The 15,886-nt window shown below is 45.3% G+C and overlaps 1 protein-coding gene across 4 annotated transcripts in view; it reads left to right on the forward strand.

The window, feature by feature from the left end:
• Nucleotides 1-15,886, forward strand: part of LOC147008854 (ERC protein 2-like) — a 498,963-nt gene that overhangs the window by 114,925 nt on the left and 368,152 nt on the right. For all 4 annotated transcript variants that reach the window (XM_085864636.1, XM_085864633.1, XM_085864635.1 and 1 more), the window contains exons 11-13: nt 13,092-13,229; nt 13,890-14,030; nt 15,666-15,806. In XM_085864636.1, coding sequence (XP_085720762.1) covers nt 13,092-13,229; nt 13,890-14,030; nt 15,666-15,806 — 420 coding nt within the window. The remainder of the gene's footprint in view (nt 1-13,091; nt 13,230-13,889; nt 14,031-15,665; nt 15,807-15,886) is intronic.

Genomic DNA, 15,886 nt, shown 5'->3' on the forward strand with positions numbered 1-15,886 from the left:
ACCATCTCCCCCTCCAGGCTACTTGGTGAGGAGTGTGTATGGATTATGGACACTCAGCAGGATTAAAAATAAAACTTGTTAAAGAGCGGAGGAGCTCCTTGTGAACCAGCGGCCAACAATATCTGGTGCCCAACTGTGTCTATGAACATCCTCCTGCAGTTGGGTACCTCTTTCTTGGAGGGTGGTGGCAGAATTTGCACTCTGGCCACCATAAAACACTTTATTCCACAAATCGCTTAAAAACAATGCAAAGAAAACTGAAAACCCACTTTGTGGGAGTAGCTCCTGTGCAACTGCCCTTCGCAGGGCAGCAGACTGGATGATGAGATTGGGGCAACGCCTTGGGAACCCCCATTCTTTGATGATAGGAGGAAAAGCTTAGGGTAACCTTCCTGGGTCAGATTGCAGTGGTGTGTGTCAGGGTGGTGCTGAGGTGTTGTCCACCAGACAGCGGTCTCCTTGGATTAACCTGAGGCGGTCCTTTCAGGTGGATTCCTGGCATGTCCTATCCCTAAGAGAAGACAATCACCTATCTCTGCTATCATCTGAGCTCCATTTGAAATGAAATGTTTGGACGTTGGTATTGCAGCACTCCCTCAGGTTTGGAGAATGGATAATGGTGAGAGTATGGAGAGCCGTCATACCTACTACTGGACTGGTCACTCTATTGGTTACCATGCCCAAGGAGTTGTTGTAGTTGTGTCCAGTAAGCTGACTTCCATGATTATTGAGGTGACACCGGTCAACGAGCGTATTATGAGATTGAGGATTCGTCACTCCTTGGGTGTCATTTTCCTGACCTCTATATATGCTCCGACTGAGGCGAGTGATCTCACCATGAAGGACACATTCTATGCCATGCTCGAGTCTGTGGTTGATCAGTGCCCCAGGCAAGATACATTTCTAGTCTTGGGGGATGTCAATGCATCGACTGGTACTGATACGGATGGCTATGAGACATGTGTTGCTCCCCTTGGGTCTGGAACTATGTACCAGAATAGCACTAAGTTCCTTGAGTTTGGAAGAAGTCATGGACTTAGGATGGCTGGTTCATGGTTTCAGCACCCACATGCTCATCGCTGGACTTGTTGTTCCAACACCGGTGGTGCAGCAAAGGAGATTGACCATGTGCTTGCTGATGCTCGCTGGAGGATGATCCAGAACTGCAGGATCTACCTGAGTACTCAGTTCCTCAAGAGCGACCAGTCTTGTTGGAGCAATTCTGAAGTTGCAGCTTAAATCTGAGAGAATGGTACCATCCCAGTCTAGGCTAGATATTGGCAAGCTCAAGGATGAGAGGGTAGCTGAGGAGTTTGCAAACAGGCTGAGTGGGGATTTGGGATGTCTGGGTGCTTTGGGGAATCCTGAAGACTACCATCCTTGATGTTGCCGGGGATGCCTTGGACCCCACAATCAGGCGAAGAAGAACTTTGTCTCCCAAGGGACACATGATACCATTGACAAGAGTCACAGGGCCAGACTTGATGGCAGAGCTGAGCTGTTCAGGGAGTTGAAGCATAAAACCATATGTGCGCTGAGGGTGGATAAGGAAGCCTACAGTATGTGTGAAGAATCTGTGAAGGCGTCGAGCATCACCTGTGGTCAACAGATGCTCGTCCTGCGTTCAGAGGAATTTGTGCATTGTTTCTCCAAGCCCACCCTCGGTCTACTGCAGTTACAATGGAGGGTTGTGGGCTCTTGACAGAGGAGCCCGAAGTGAAGGCCCGCTGGGCAGGTTACTTTGAGCGGCTGTACCATGCTGACCCAACAGCTGTTGAGTTGGATGTCAGTGGTGTAACTATACCAATTGCTGACCCTCCAATCAATTGGTGATCCATCATCGTTTGTGGAAACACAGGCTGTGGTGAACCAGTGGAAAGGGGTAAAGCTCCTGGAATCTGTGGCATCCTTGCCTAAGTCCTTTAGGCTGGTGGAAATGCTGCACTTGTGTTGTTGCATGCAGTTCTCTGCTCTGTTTGGAACACAGGCATTATCTTAACTGGCTGGAATTGGAGCCTTGTTGTCCCTCTCTGGAAAGGGAAGGGTGATCAGTACTGCAACAGATACCCAGGGGTGACGCTGCCCTCAGTGCTGGGCAAGGTCTTTGCTCAGATATGATTATTGATTGGGTTCGCCGCCATCTTCTTCAGCACCAGCACCCAGAGCAGTCGGTCTTTGCTCCAAACAGGTCAACAATTGACCGTATCCTTGCTCTCAGGTTTCTCCTCACCAAACGTAGAGTTTCTGCAGTGGCTGCTCACAGCCTATGTTGATCTCCGCAAAGCATTGGATTCATTGAATCAGGATACCCTCTGAAGGATTGTGAGTCTTCGTGGGGTGACACTAAAACTGATCAATCTGATTTCTGAACTATATTCTGGTACTGAGAGTGCTGTGAGATATGGTGTTGCCATTTCTGATGAATAATATCCGCCACCGAGGGTGAAGGAGGTGATGTTTTAAACCCTTTCTGTATGTTCATCTGTGTGCAGGATATCTCAAAAAGTTGTGGATTGATCCAGATGAAATCATGTGGAAGGTTCAGTGTGTTTCAAGGACAAACAGATTATATTTTTGTGAAGATCTGGATCTGGATCCGACGACTGGAATTTTTTTCACTGATTTGTCACCATTGACAGATAGGACCAAAAACGATACAGAGCATGTTATCTCAAAAAGTTGTGCACGGATTCAGATGAAACACTGAATATGTTGGGTGTGTGATAAGGAAGTATTGATTCATTTTTGGTGAAGATCCGAATCTGGATAAGAAAATTATTTAATTGTTAAAGTGATTCTTCACCATTGAGAGATGGGGCCAAAAACAATATAGTATTGTATAGCATGATAGTTCAAAAATGTATTGGGCCAGATATGTTCTTGTGAATCAGGCATTATGTGGTGGAGGTATGCACTCCACCGAGTGCTCTTCTAGTATCCAGCTGTTACTGTAGTTCCTAAGGTGTGTGTATTGGTCTCCACACTTTTCAACACTTGTATGGACTGTATTCTGGGGAGGATGTCAGACAGATGAAGTTGCGGTGCATCGTTTGGCAATGTCAAGATCTCTGACCTTGATTTCCCAGATGATTCAGTCATCTTTGCGGAGATGCTGGATATTCTAATAGATGGGGTCCATCGAGGCACTGACTGGGGAGTCCGAGCTCTGAGAACTATGGGTTTCCTGGGTCAAAACTAAGATCCAGGCTTCCAATGACTTATTGGATGCTGCTATCTTGTCTGTACCTGTTTGTGGTGAGGATGTTGAGGTCCTGGAGAGATTCACTTACCTTGGCAGTGATATTCATGTCTCTGCATGTTGTGAGCCAGAGGTCAATTGACGTCTGGGTTGGGCCTGGGGAGTCATGGATTCACTGGATCATGTGGTGTGGCCCTGTCGATACCTGTGCAGGAGGACGAAAGTCTGTCTTCAGGTCCTTCATGCTTCCAGTCTTGCTCTATGGATGTGACCCTTGGACTTTGACCTGGGATCTGAGACAGAAACTTAACTCTTTTGGAACCAGGTGTCTTCGGAGAATCCTTGGCTATTGCTGGTCAGACTTTGTGTCCAATGAGCGGTTGCTGAGAGAGATTCAGGTGACATTTGTGACCTGTATCATCCGTGAGCAGCTGTGTGGCCATGTGGCTCATTTTCCTCATGCTGATCCAGCTTACAAGATTCTCTCAGTGAAGGAGCCTCGTGAGTGTAGGAGGCCAACAGGTTGACTACGTGCATCGTGGCTGCACCTGGTGGATCGGCATCTCAAAGAGATGGGGGTTGGCCAGGCATCTGCCTCGGGGATGGCCAGAAAGAGGCCCCTGGAGTACGGGTGGAAAGTGGGCACAGCTACGTGCTGCTGCAGTGCATGCTCTCATACCTGGCCTAACCATGAAGCTGAAACTATGGGCCTGTTCCTACTACTCACAGACATGTCGGTGATCTATCTGTCTTCTATGAACTCCTTTTGATCTTGCACCTTCTGTCCTTTCCATTCTTGGTCCAACCACCCAACTCCCTCCCTCACACCCCTCTCACCAGGTTTCTGCAGGGTGCACACAGTTTGCCAGCAACCCACTTCTGGTCAGGTCAGGTAAGGTATGGGAGCATGCGCCAGAGCAGCGCGTCACTGCGTCCACTTTCCGCCGGTAATCCAGGGGCCTCCGTCTCGCCATCCCCCAGGCAGATGCCTGGCCCATCCCCATCTCATTGAGATGCCGATCAACCTGCTGCAACTTAGAGGCACGTGGTTGGCCCATTGGCCTCCTCCACCCAGGAGACTCCCTCACTGAGAGAATCTGGTGAGCAGGATCAGCGTCAGGAAAATGAGCCACATGTCCATACAGCTGCAGCTGACGCTCACAGACTATGCAGGTAACAAATCTCATTTGAGTCTCTCTCAGCAACCGCTCGTTGGACACAAAGTCGGACCAGCGATAGTCAAGGATTCTCCGAAGAGACCTGGTACCAAATGAATTAAGTCTCCATCTCAGATCCTTGGTCAGAGTCCAAGGCTCACATCCATAGAGCAAGACTGGAAGCACCAAGGACCTGAAGACTCGGACTTTCATCCTCCCGCACAAGGTACCGGCAACGCCACACCCCATGATCCAGTGAATCCATGACTCCCTCGGCCCGACCCAGACGTCTATTGACTTCTGAGTCTCAGCCAGCAGAGACATGAATATCACTGCCAAGGTAAGTGAATCTCTCCATGACCTCAACATGCTCACCACAAACACGCACAGACAGGACAGCAGCATCCAAGATGTTATTCAAAGCCAGGATCTTAGTTTTGACCCAGGAAACCCGTAATCCCAGTGGCTCCGACTCCTCATTCAGCACCTCGAGGGCCGCCAAAAGGATATCTAAAGTCTCCGCAGAGATGACTGTATCATCTGCGAAATCATGGTCAGAGATCTTGACATTCCCAAACGATGCACCGCAGCTTGATCTCTCTGCCATCCTCTCTCGAATCCAGTTCATACAAGTGCTGAAAAGTGTGGGGGCCAATACACACCCCTGACGAACTCCAGTAACAACTGGAAATACGTCAGAGAAGGTACCACCACATCTCACAGCACTCATTACCAGAGTAGAGTTCAAACATCAGATTGATCCATTATGGTGGCACCCCACGAAGACCTATAATCCTTCAGTGGGCATCCCGATTCACTGAATCAAACACTTTACAGAAATCAACATAGGCTGCGAGCAGCCCCTGACGAAACTTTCGTCTGCGTTTGGTGAGGACCCGAAGAGCAAGGATACGTCCAGAACCTGACTGCTCTGGACGCTGGTGCTCAAGCAGGTGGTGGTGAACCCCATCAATAATTATCCGAGCAAAGACCTTGCCCGGCACTGAGAGCAGCGTCACCCCTCGGTAGTTGTTGCAGTCTTGGTGATCACCCTTCCCTTTCCAGAGAGGGACAATAAGGCCCCTCTTCCAGTCAGTTGGGATGATGCCTGTGTTCCAGCCAGGGCACAGAACTGCATACAATGAAACGAGTGCAGCATTTCCACCAGCCTTGAGAAGTTCAGCATGGATGCCACAGATCCCTGGAGCTTTACCCCATTTCAACCTGTTTGCCGCAGCCTGTTGTCCAGAAGCGAAGATGGACCACAGTTGATTCTAGGTTCAGCAACAGAGATTGTAACACCCCTGATGTCCACCTGGACAGCTGGTGGATTAGCCTGGTACAACCGCTCAAAGTAACTGGCCCAGTGGGCCTTCACTTCTGACTCCTCTGTCAAGAGCCTACTACCTTCTGCTCTAACTGTAGTACACCAAGGGATGGGCTTGGAGGAACGCAATGCGCGAATTCTCCTGTAAGCAGGACGAGAATCACCTGACCACAGGTGATGTTCTACCCCCTCACAGATTCCTCGCACATCGGCCTCCTTGTCCACCCTTAGCGCACGTACAATTTTACGCCTCAACTCCCTGAACAACTCAGCTCTGCCATTCAGCCTGGCCCTGCGACTCTGGTCAATGATATCCATTGTCCCTTGAGAGACAAAATCCCTTGAGAGACAACTTCTAGTGAAACTCACAAAATCCAGACTCACCACTGCTCATCTCTACTATTTTCTTCTAACCTGTGGAATCAACTTCCTCATTCTGTTCAATCTCACTCTTCCCACCAGGGCAAGAAGTTGGTTGCTCACCTTCTCCTCCTCCCCCATCTATACTGCACCATCTTTCTTCCCTCATTCACCCTCCAAAATCTCACTCTTTCCTTTCCAGGTTATTGGGTTTTTTCCCATATTCCTCCAGTCGCCTTTTTGTTTTTTTTTTGTTGTTGTTGTTCCATTGCCTTTTCATCCCCAGTTTTCCCTTTGTTCTTTCAGCCTGTCCATGCTGTGTTTCAGCAGCTTTTATCCAGCTTGTTCACCCCCCTGTGTTCTCCTACCCCTCCCTTGCTGTCAGTCTTACCCTCACCCATTCTTCCTCCAAATACCCCTCTGTTGTGTCCCTCTACCCTGCTATTGGTGTATTTCCCCTCTTTCCAAATAAAATCATTTGCAAACATTGTGATCATTTTAACATTTGATTAAATCATTTAAATCATTGCAAGTAATCGATTGTTGAATACCCAGAAGTTGGGTTGATGAGACAATGGAGGGAATATATAACTGACATTGGAATTTGAGGCCTGGGATCATGTTGAACAGCACTTTCGTTGTATTATGGGCAGACAACTTCAATCCTGTTGCTCAATATTAATCCCCACATTCAGATACTGATCATTCGGGAGGTGTGGCCACGCACTCATTGTTGCTAAGGTGGTGGTGGTTTCCAGTAACTCAAATTCTGAAGTTATTTTACGTCTAGAATTATAACAAAGCCCGTGAATGAACGAAGATAATTGAATCGGTTATGGGTGTGACGGGTCCTGGGCCCTTTCACAGTGTACGGAATGACTTCTTTATTCAAACGGCGTCATGTGTATACCTAGTCGAGCAAGGGTGTGACCTGAGACTCGGTAACCGGCCGCCCGATTGAAACCATACCTGCACCACAAACTGTTACTGCCATGTTACAGAATGCTTTAGTCAAATGTTTTCTCATTCGTCGTTGCACACGAACACCCACGGCTGCTTTTGTATGTGAGAGTCAATATTATTGGGGTCCTTGTACTGTGGGGCCCGCGTGAGGCCTTAGCTGTTTTGTGCCACTGAGGAGTTCAAGTGGTTGGAGCCATTGCCTTTTGTACATTGTCTTTGTACGCTGTGTCCGCTGTTATGCTGATTGGATGGAAATCAAACTTTGCTGTGCGTGTCTCTTGTAAAACATAATTTCGTCAAACTGCTTTCACCTTCCTTATTTTACAGCAAGTTCATCAAAGTAGATTGCATTTGGCCGACTCTTTTCTATACAGTACCAGAGTGTGCGACGCAGGAGGGAAGAATGAATACAATGCATTACCCTTCATTTTCAAGAGACACCACAAGTGCCAGGCCCTGCTGCCTCCACACCAAAAGACAATATTCATGATCTTGATCCGTTCCCTATTCCGTGCTGAAAATCCCATGAGGACAATCGAACAACCCTTTCTGGATGCTTTTGGACGTGGTGCTATCGATAGAACCACGACTGTGTCTTTGCTGGCAGGTGGAATGCATTATTTTATATTATTTTGGTTGAAGGGGTGCTTTGAGAGTTGTATTTTTTGCAAAATGTAGTTTGTTGATTTGTGCTATTATTGATGAAAATATAGTTATCATGGTTGTGTGCTTTGACGTTACACATTTGTTCTTTGCTGTTTAGATAGATTAGTGGACCTGTAAGTCCAACCGCGAAAATTGGTAGAGACAAAACTACAACACAGGCCTAATGGTTCGACAAAGCTTACCTGTATTTTCCAACCAATTGAGCATTTGTTTGGACTTGGATATTGTTTTGGAAAAATATCTCAACTACGCGGTTGCATCTCTCAATGAACAAAGATATTGGAGATAGTTGCTGAGCCAAGTGGAAAACCATCCTATCCTTAGGTGATGCCAATCTTACAAGACCAATTGTAGTGAATGAGCAAAGTACATCTTCGATCTTGGAATGGCGTGGAGCGAGTGCCGGAAAGCGCTTGTCACCCGGCTCCGCAGGCACCCGCTTTCCTCGGGGGTCACAGGGAGGTTGTGTGTCGGAATTTTCACTAATCGAGGAAACATCGAGCTGGAGCCAAATGCTGATTGGACACTGGCAGTGGGCCCGAGGATTATTTATTTTAATCCTATAACCAACGGGAAGCCGGTGCTTATTTAGCCGAACGTCGGCGTGGAAGGCTTCGCTGTGGTGGCTGCGAAATGGGATACCAAAACTTGCTTGATGCACACTGAGGGACAAGGGGAGTGAACGTGTTGAACTTCAACCATGATTTTTGTGGCATATTTCCATATTTCAGATGCAATATTGTTTCCGCAAAAAAATTTTTGAAAATTAGTTTATTGCCTTGTTATGATGTTAGAAATATCTGACCTGTGCTGTTAGCATTTTTTTTGAAATACAATTATGTACTCGTTTGTACCTTGGAGAGGTTCCATGAAATCATGCAAAGAAGTGAGTTAGAAAATATGAGGATTGATGCCTTCGTGCAAGAGTTTCAAATTGTGCCTGATTGAAGTCGACATTTTTTTAATACACGGTCGAGGCTCGTGGAAGAGTGAGAATTCAAGTCATGGGATCATTCGGTCGGGCGTGTGAACGGCACAACGCAGAATTATTATGGAATCGGACAAATTTCGAGTTCTGGGCAAGAATAAACACAAGTTAATGTCCTTTTGCCAATTGCCAATAAACCAAAAAATTATTTATTGTTAAACCAATCCCATGTGGAACCAACAGAACAGCACTCGGTGGAGCGCATACCTCTGCCAGGCTGAACTGTTGACTTTTTATTTTTATCCCACTGATCGGCCAGATCTGGATCCGGAACTTCATCAAAATCTAATTAGCTTGTTCTTGTCACCTACCAAACTCATCCACCAAGTTTTGTCACAATCTGTCTGTAACTTTTTGAGATATCGTGCTATGTGTCGTTTTTTTTTTGGCCTTATCACTAAATGGTGAAGAATCGCTAAAAAAAATTCTCGGATCTGGATCCGAATCTTCACCAAAATTGAATCAATTCGTTCTTGTCAGACACCCAATATTTGTAGTGTCTTGTCCACCAAATTTAGTCCGAATACGTACGTAACTTTTTGAGATATCCTGCTCACAGACAGACAGGAGCGAAAACATAACCTCCATCCACCTTCGCTGGTGGAAGTAATAACTTAGAATATTCTAGAATGTGAAGCCATACCCATCTGTAGCCAAAATCATATTCTATGTTGTTAAACCAATCCCATGTGTTGCCAATATAGTATAGAGCATTATATGTTGCTAAACCTATTCCGAATGTAGAATCACGTAATTTTATTATCGAGGGTTCTCACTGGCGGAAGCTGGTGACGCCACCACCTGCTGGTTCTGCCATTTTGTATGTCACCCAGAGTGTAAACAATCCCGATATGGATTGGGATCACTCAAAATGTCTGAAGAAATATCTGCACCTGGAAGTGGCTCTCGGTTATCTAATTTCGTTAGTCATTTAGATAATCAGAGCAGGCAGCGATACATCCAGAAATTAGATGTTGCTGGGGTCACACACCCCTGCAGCTTGCCGGGAAGCATGCTGAGCCCCATGGAGAAGCACACTAATGTGGAGCAGCTGCCTGACTTACAGTACCCTGATATGTACAATTATCGAGTAAACACTTCCTTCTACTACATTAAAGGAGCCTATGAAAGATTATAAGAGTCTGGATGGCTACAAATATTTGGTGTCTGGTTCAGTTCATGGGATGGATTCATGGAGACTTTGAACGCGCCAGAGAAACAGAGGTGATGTCCAAAGAAAGTACCAACCAATATTAATCAGCAATGTACACTTGTAAACACATTGGCATGTCATAAACTCTGTGGGGCTGATTGACTGTTCTCTTATTCTTGTTCTTGCATGTGGCAGCTTGGCCGCCAGCTAGGTATCATTTTGTTGGGGTGCGGCTGTGCCGCTGATGCTGTGCCTCTATACCAGTACACTGGTACTCATTTCGCCAACCTCGGAAGGATGACACGCTGAGTCAACCCCACCTGGTGTTTGTTCAGTGGCAAACAGGCCTCGAACTTAGGACCACTAAGATCCCAAACCAGCCACCCTAACTGCTAAGCTAACACCAGGCTTACCACTGTTGTGATAGTGCTCAATCATGCTGTGAATTGGGAATCTTCTGTCAACCGATTACTCAATAGAGTCCCAGATATTTTACAACCCCATTTGAGCCAACTCTAATCACCTAATGGTCCAGATAATTATTATCATTTTTTTTTTTGAAGTATGATTTATAAGTCGCTGTACCTACCCATCGCTTCACTGGTTGTTTAATCAAAGGACAGCATGTTAATCCAAGTTAATCAGTTGTTGGCTTTCCAATGGTACCATTAAAATCCAATTTTTTTCATGATTTTAGGTGACCTTGATATATTGACCTTAAAAGTAATGGGCTTCAGTGATCCGATAGGAAATGTTACTCAAATTTCAGGTCAATCCGATGGCAATTGACGATTTTTTGTAACCTTGACCTTTTTCTTCCTTTTGTTTTTAAAATACAATATTGAGGATCGTATAAGAGCTAACACAGAAAACATATAACAAAGGGAGCAGGAGACAAGAGGGGTGGGAGAGGGCAACACAAAACAGACGGGAACAAAGACATGAGGAGATCTGTGAAAGAGAGAGGGATGGGGCGGGGTACACGTGGTAAACATGATGGACACTACAGGGACTTTCAGGAAGGAAAGCAGGGAATTTGAAGGAGGTGGGATTTGGGTGGATTTATGGAGGTAGAAAAGATAAGAGATGGTGGTGAACAACTGTTTGGAAGACCTGGAGGGAAGAATGGGATTGAAGAGAGTGTGGGAGTTTGTGAAGGAGTGAAGGTGAGCAGTGATTCTTGATTTGGGCAGTTTCACCAGAAGGGGGTTTTGGTGGACCTTGAATTCCCTGCAGGAATATGTGTGTGTGTGGGGGGAGGGGGGCAGATCACAGACAGAACAGGGGGAGGGTGAGGCTGGAGAGGAGATGGTAGAAGACAGAAAGACAACCGACCTGATTGCGGTGAGAGAGGGAGAGGCCCAACAACTCAGCTTCATCGGTTTGCCTTTGACCTTTTGATCTAAAAAAAACAACACAAAAACACATCGGCGTCTATCTTTTGATTGGTGAACTAATTCAATGACTCAATGTCCAACTCCTTAAAATTTCAGGTTAATTGGATGAAAATTGACGATTTTATGTGACGTTGACCTTTTGACAAAATTATTAATTTGACTTTTCCATATTATCACAAATAAGCTTTGTTGAAAATTTGATGACAAAAGCTTCAATGGTAAAAATGATTATGGACCAGACACGCACACACGATTACAAAACTTCATCCCCTGTACAGAAAACTCCATAGCTTGGTCCATGAATCATGATCCCTTACCAAAACGGACGTGGACACTTTTGAGACCTGGGAGGACTCCTTTCCACCTTCCGAAACCTGCATATGGAGATAACAACCAATGACACACATGCTTCTCCTTTTAGTAATAGATAATACTGCAGTGAAGTCACTGGCGCACCAACGCAAATTCCCACGCTTCCCACCAAAAGCAACGTTGAAAGAACGCAGCAAGTTCAGGGATGACATGGGCAGAACGCAGGGATGACCCAAAATCAAATTTTAAGTTAAAATTGTTTTTCCCCCGTTTTGACATGTGACCCGAAGTCCCCGCACCAAAAAATCGTTACATATTGCATGTTTCCCCCAACGTTGATTGCACATACAAAGTTTCATTTAAAAATTCTCAAAAATGTTGCCGTCATTGCATTTTTTTGTTGGTGTTTGACCTTTCGAAACTGCCCCAGGGGGGTGAGGCCAAAAATGATACTGCTCTTGCACATCCATGCCATGTGGTGATCATTACGAACCAAGTTTTCTGAATTTCTGCCGAGCCGTTTAGGAGGAGATAGCATGATGGACGGACAGGCAGATGGAGCCAATTACAACTTCGCCCTTGTTTTTCTTCAAAAGGTGTGGGGGATAATAAGTTCCCTTGCAAGGAACTACACTGCAGGACGAAGCCTTTAGGCCCATCAAAGCCTGCGATAGTATTGCCAACCTATGGTTGTTTGACCATGTTCTATCCTTTTAAATGCTAATGCCAAGTAAGGAAAACGCATGTTGTACCATTGTGACTCTGCTGGGGGTCAAACCATCGACCTCCCAGACTCAGACCTCCCAGCAGACTCTTTAACCATTACACCACTGAGGCTTTGCATGCAACTAAGCATGCTGGCCCGGTTGGTTTTATATAAGTCCAGTAAATAAAAACTATCGTACAAGACATGTCATTGGTATACTGACCAGTAATAAAGTGCTCTCCGCAAACTCTGGAATATTCAGTTGGCTGCCAGTCTTCACACTTTAGCAGCTAGCCATCTTTCCCGGCACTCTCAGTCGACTGGGAATCTGTAGAAATTGAGGCCAGGCTTATCTTCCTTCTGATTAGTGCATGTGTCAAGCCACCAAAACAGCTTCCTGAGCAAGAGTTACACTGGGTGGTTTGCCATTGCCTTCCCAGCAGTAGTTAGGGCAGGAATTTGGAATTTGGCCAAGGTGTCTGCAATAGCTCACCTACTCTTCAGGAAGGACACCATGGGGTCTTTAACATACAGCGACTAAATACCGGCAGACAAGATGCCCAGTTTAACGTCCATCTGAGGGGCAACACGCACACACATTGATGAATCACCCTGCCTGTGAAACACCAGGCTGACAGTTTATACCTGGGCCGAGATTCAAATCCAGGCTAGACAGTTTAGAGGAGAGTGTGCGTACCTCCAGGCCATCCTGCCACCCAAAAGAACACTGCCATTGTAAAAAGACTTAATAATTCCCCTCTAGGATGAATATATTAACGGGTGAATAAATCGGCTAAGAATCACAAACATTACTTTGCTAGTCTAACTTGTGGACAGAGGTAATGTGAGAAACTTGTCTACAGGTGGAGAACCTGCAGCAGCAGATCAAAGACAAAGAAAAACAGGTGGAAGGCCTAAAAGACCGGCTAAAAGCTCTGAAAACGGACTCGAGCAACACTGACACGGCTCTGGCAACACTAGAAGAGGCCCTTTCCGAAAAGGTGATGTTTGAACTCTATTTCAGGATCTCCTTCAAAACTTGGAACCTCTTCAGGACAATCTGTGAGCTCAAATATGTTAGTTGGAATTAAAAAAAAAAAAACTTAAAAGTTTGCTCAGTTCAAAAAAAGTTTAATAAACTACGATTGTCTGCAAGTCATTACATTTCTTATTTTGTTTTATTCACAAAGACGACATTACAATTCTCTCTCTCTCTCTCTCTCTCTCTCTCTCTCACTCTCACTCTCACTCTCTCTCTCTCTCTCTCTCTCTCTCTCTCTCTCTCTCTCTCCCTCGTTGGGGGAGATACCCCCCCAAGCAACTCATGACCCAAGGTTGACCGTTCTCCCTGCACAATGACCTCCCTTGCTTTTGTTGCAAAAAAATTCTCACTGCAGAATTGTTTGAACAACTACTTGTTTCAAGGTCATTAATTTCCCAGGAGAATAATGTTGATAAACAAATAATAGTTTTTGCTTTCATGTTAGAAACAACAAAATCAAGGATACTTTTGCACTCTTTCGTAGATGTCATTGATACCTCGAATGTTTCTCCATTTATTTATCTCCCTCATCCTCTCCGATAACTTCCGCGTGCATGTTCTGGCTCAGAAGATGTCCATGCATTCAAATGTAGTATAGAACAGATTGTTCTATTTACAGGAGCAAATAATCGAACGACTGCGGGACCAGCGTGAGCGCGAAGAACGTGTGGCTCAGGATGAGTTGGAGAACTGCAGAAGAGAGAACAAGGGGCTGAAAGTCCGTCTGGAGGCACTACAGACAGAGCTGATGGAAAAGGAGGTAAAGTTTTCGGAGTAGGTTTTGGTTTCTGCCTGGTATCTGAGATTCTGTTCAGTATGATGTCACGCTCTGCAAGCTTTATACTAGTTTGTTGAGCTTTACAACAAAGGCAAGAATCCAACGCCAGCTGGGGTGCATGGGTGACTATTAGTGCCACAATTGATTGTCACGGACTGTATGGCGTCACGCTTCATGGCCCTGTGCTTTGTACCAGGAGCTTGTGCTGCATAATCTCATTGGACGCCATTTTGGGTTTGCATTCAATTCAAATCTACCCCAGCCATGAAAATTTCATTCAGAAAGGCCGAGTGGAGCAATTGCTACTGAATATTGGGAGTCTGCGAACACAGTACGAGGACATTTGATGGATGTAGAATGAAAACTTGTTGCTTGTTGCCTAGAACACTGTATCGCAGCTCTAAGTTAGGATGGTTATAAGGCCTCAGGGTCGGCAAAATAACTAACAGCATGATGTTATTACATACAGCGATAGACACACTGTTGGGAAGTTCACGAGCTTAAACTGACAGCTTTGATTTTTTTTTCCACATACATTACGCATCTGTCTTGGATTGTGTTTCTTAAGTTGGCAGGAGAGGCACACTCCTCCGAAACTTGTTTCTTTTGGCTGCATATAACACAGCCAGGCAGACATTGGTGGATGCAGCCTATGCGGAGTGAATTTCAATTACATTTATTTGTGCTTAGCTTGTCTATTTAATATACCCAATCTAAGAATCTCACTCTCACAAAGGTTTCCATTTCCAATATAATCACACAATTTTGGATATCTACCCCCACCCATCTCCAACCTCGATTGCCTTTCAGTTGACCATATAACCAATGATTCAATTTGCAGCTTCTCCTGAATTAACCTGTCACTCTTGGTCGCCTTGTTATTTTATTCCCTTGTTTGTCTGTCCCTAAAGGATTGCCTTGTTTGCTTGTTTGCATCGAGTTGTTTGCCAATTGGCATTAACTTGTTTGCATCGAGTTGTTTGCCAATCGGCATGAACTTGTTTGCAAGTCCAATTTGCCTTGTTTGCCGATCAGCATTGCCTTGTTTGCCAGTCTGCATTACCTGGTTTGCATGTTCACATTGCTTTATTTGCGAGTCCGCATTACATTGTTTACCTGTCCGAATAGCCTTGTTTGCATGTCTGCATTGCCTTGTTTACCTGTCCAAATAGCCTTGTTTTTGCATGTCTGCATTGCCTTGTTTAGTTGTCCAAATTAGTTTGTTTGTCTGTCCGTCCGCATTGCTTTGCTTCTTGATCTGCATGAGTTGTGCTTTGTTTTTTTGTTTTTTTGTTTTAACTTCTTCGAAACCACAAAGGAAACCTTACATTTACTTCAACTTTCTTGCCTAATCTAGAGCTACGATGTAAGTTATTTGGTCTTGTTTATGCACTATGCATATCTGAATGTCAATAATTGCTTTCAGTATTAATTTCTTCAATGTTGATTCAGAGAAATTTGGTGAGTGCTTCCATCGTTTTGAATGAAACAGAAGTTGAAAATGTCATTTTAAAGCAACCTTACTCCTTTGGGCAAACGAAAATGGTTTCTAAGAACATGCTATTGACATAAATAAAATCCAAACAGTTGTATACAGAGTTTGTACATGTACCGCAGTCCTCACTGATGGACCTGAAGGAGCATGCTTCCTCATTAGCGTCAGAGGCACTGAAAAAGGATGCACGTCTCAAGGAGCTTGAGTTCTCCGTGGCACAGAAGGTGGAGGAACACGGGCGTCTTGAGGCCAGGCTGATGAAAGTAAGTGTTTTGGCTTCAGGACCAATTGTATTGGAGGCCACCTGGGTACTTGGGGTGTAAAGAGTGTGTGTTTGGGGATT

This window comes from Eptatretus burgeri, chromosome 18 (assembly GCF_056783735.1).
Source record: "Eptatretus burgeri isolate ZD-2024b chromosome 18, Ebu_testis_v1, whole genome shotgun sequence".
In the NCBI taxonomy this organism is placed as follows: Eukaryota; Metazoa; Chordata; class Myxini; order Myxiniformes; family Myxinidae; genus Eptatretus; species Eptatretus burgeri.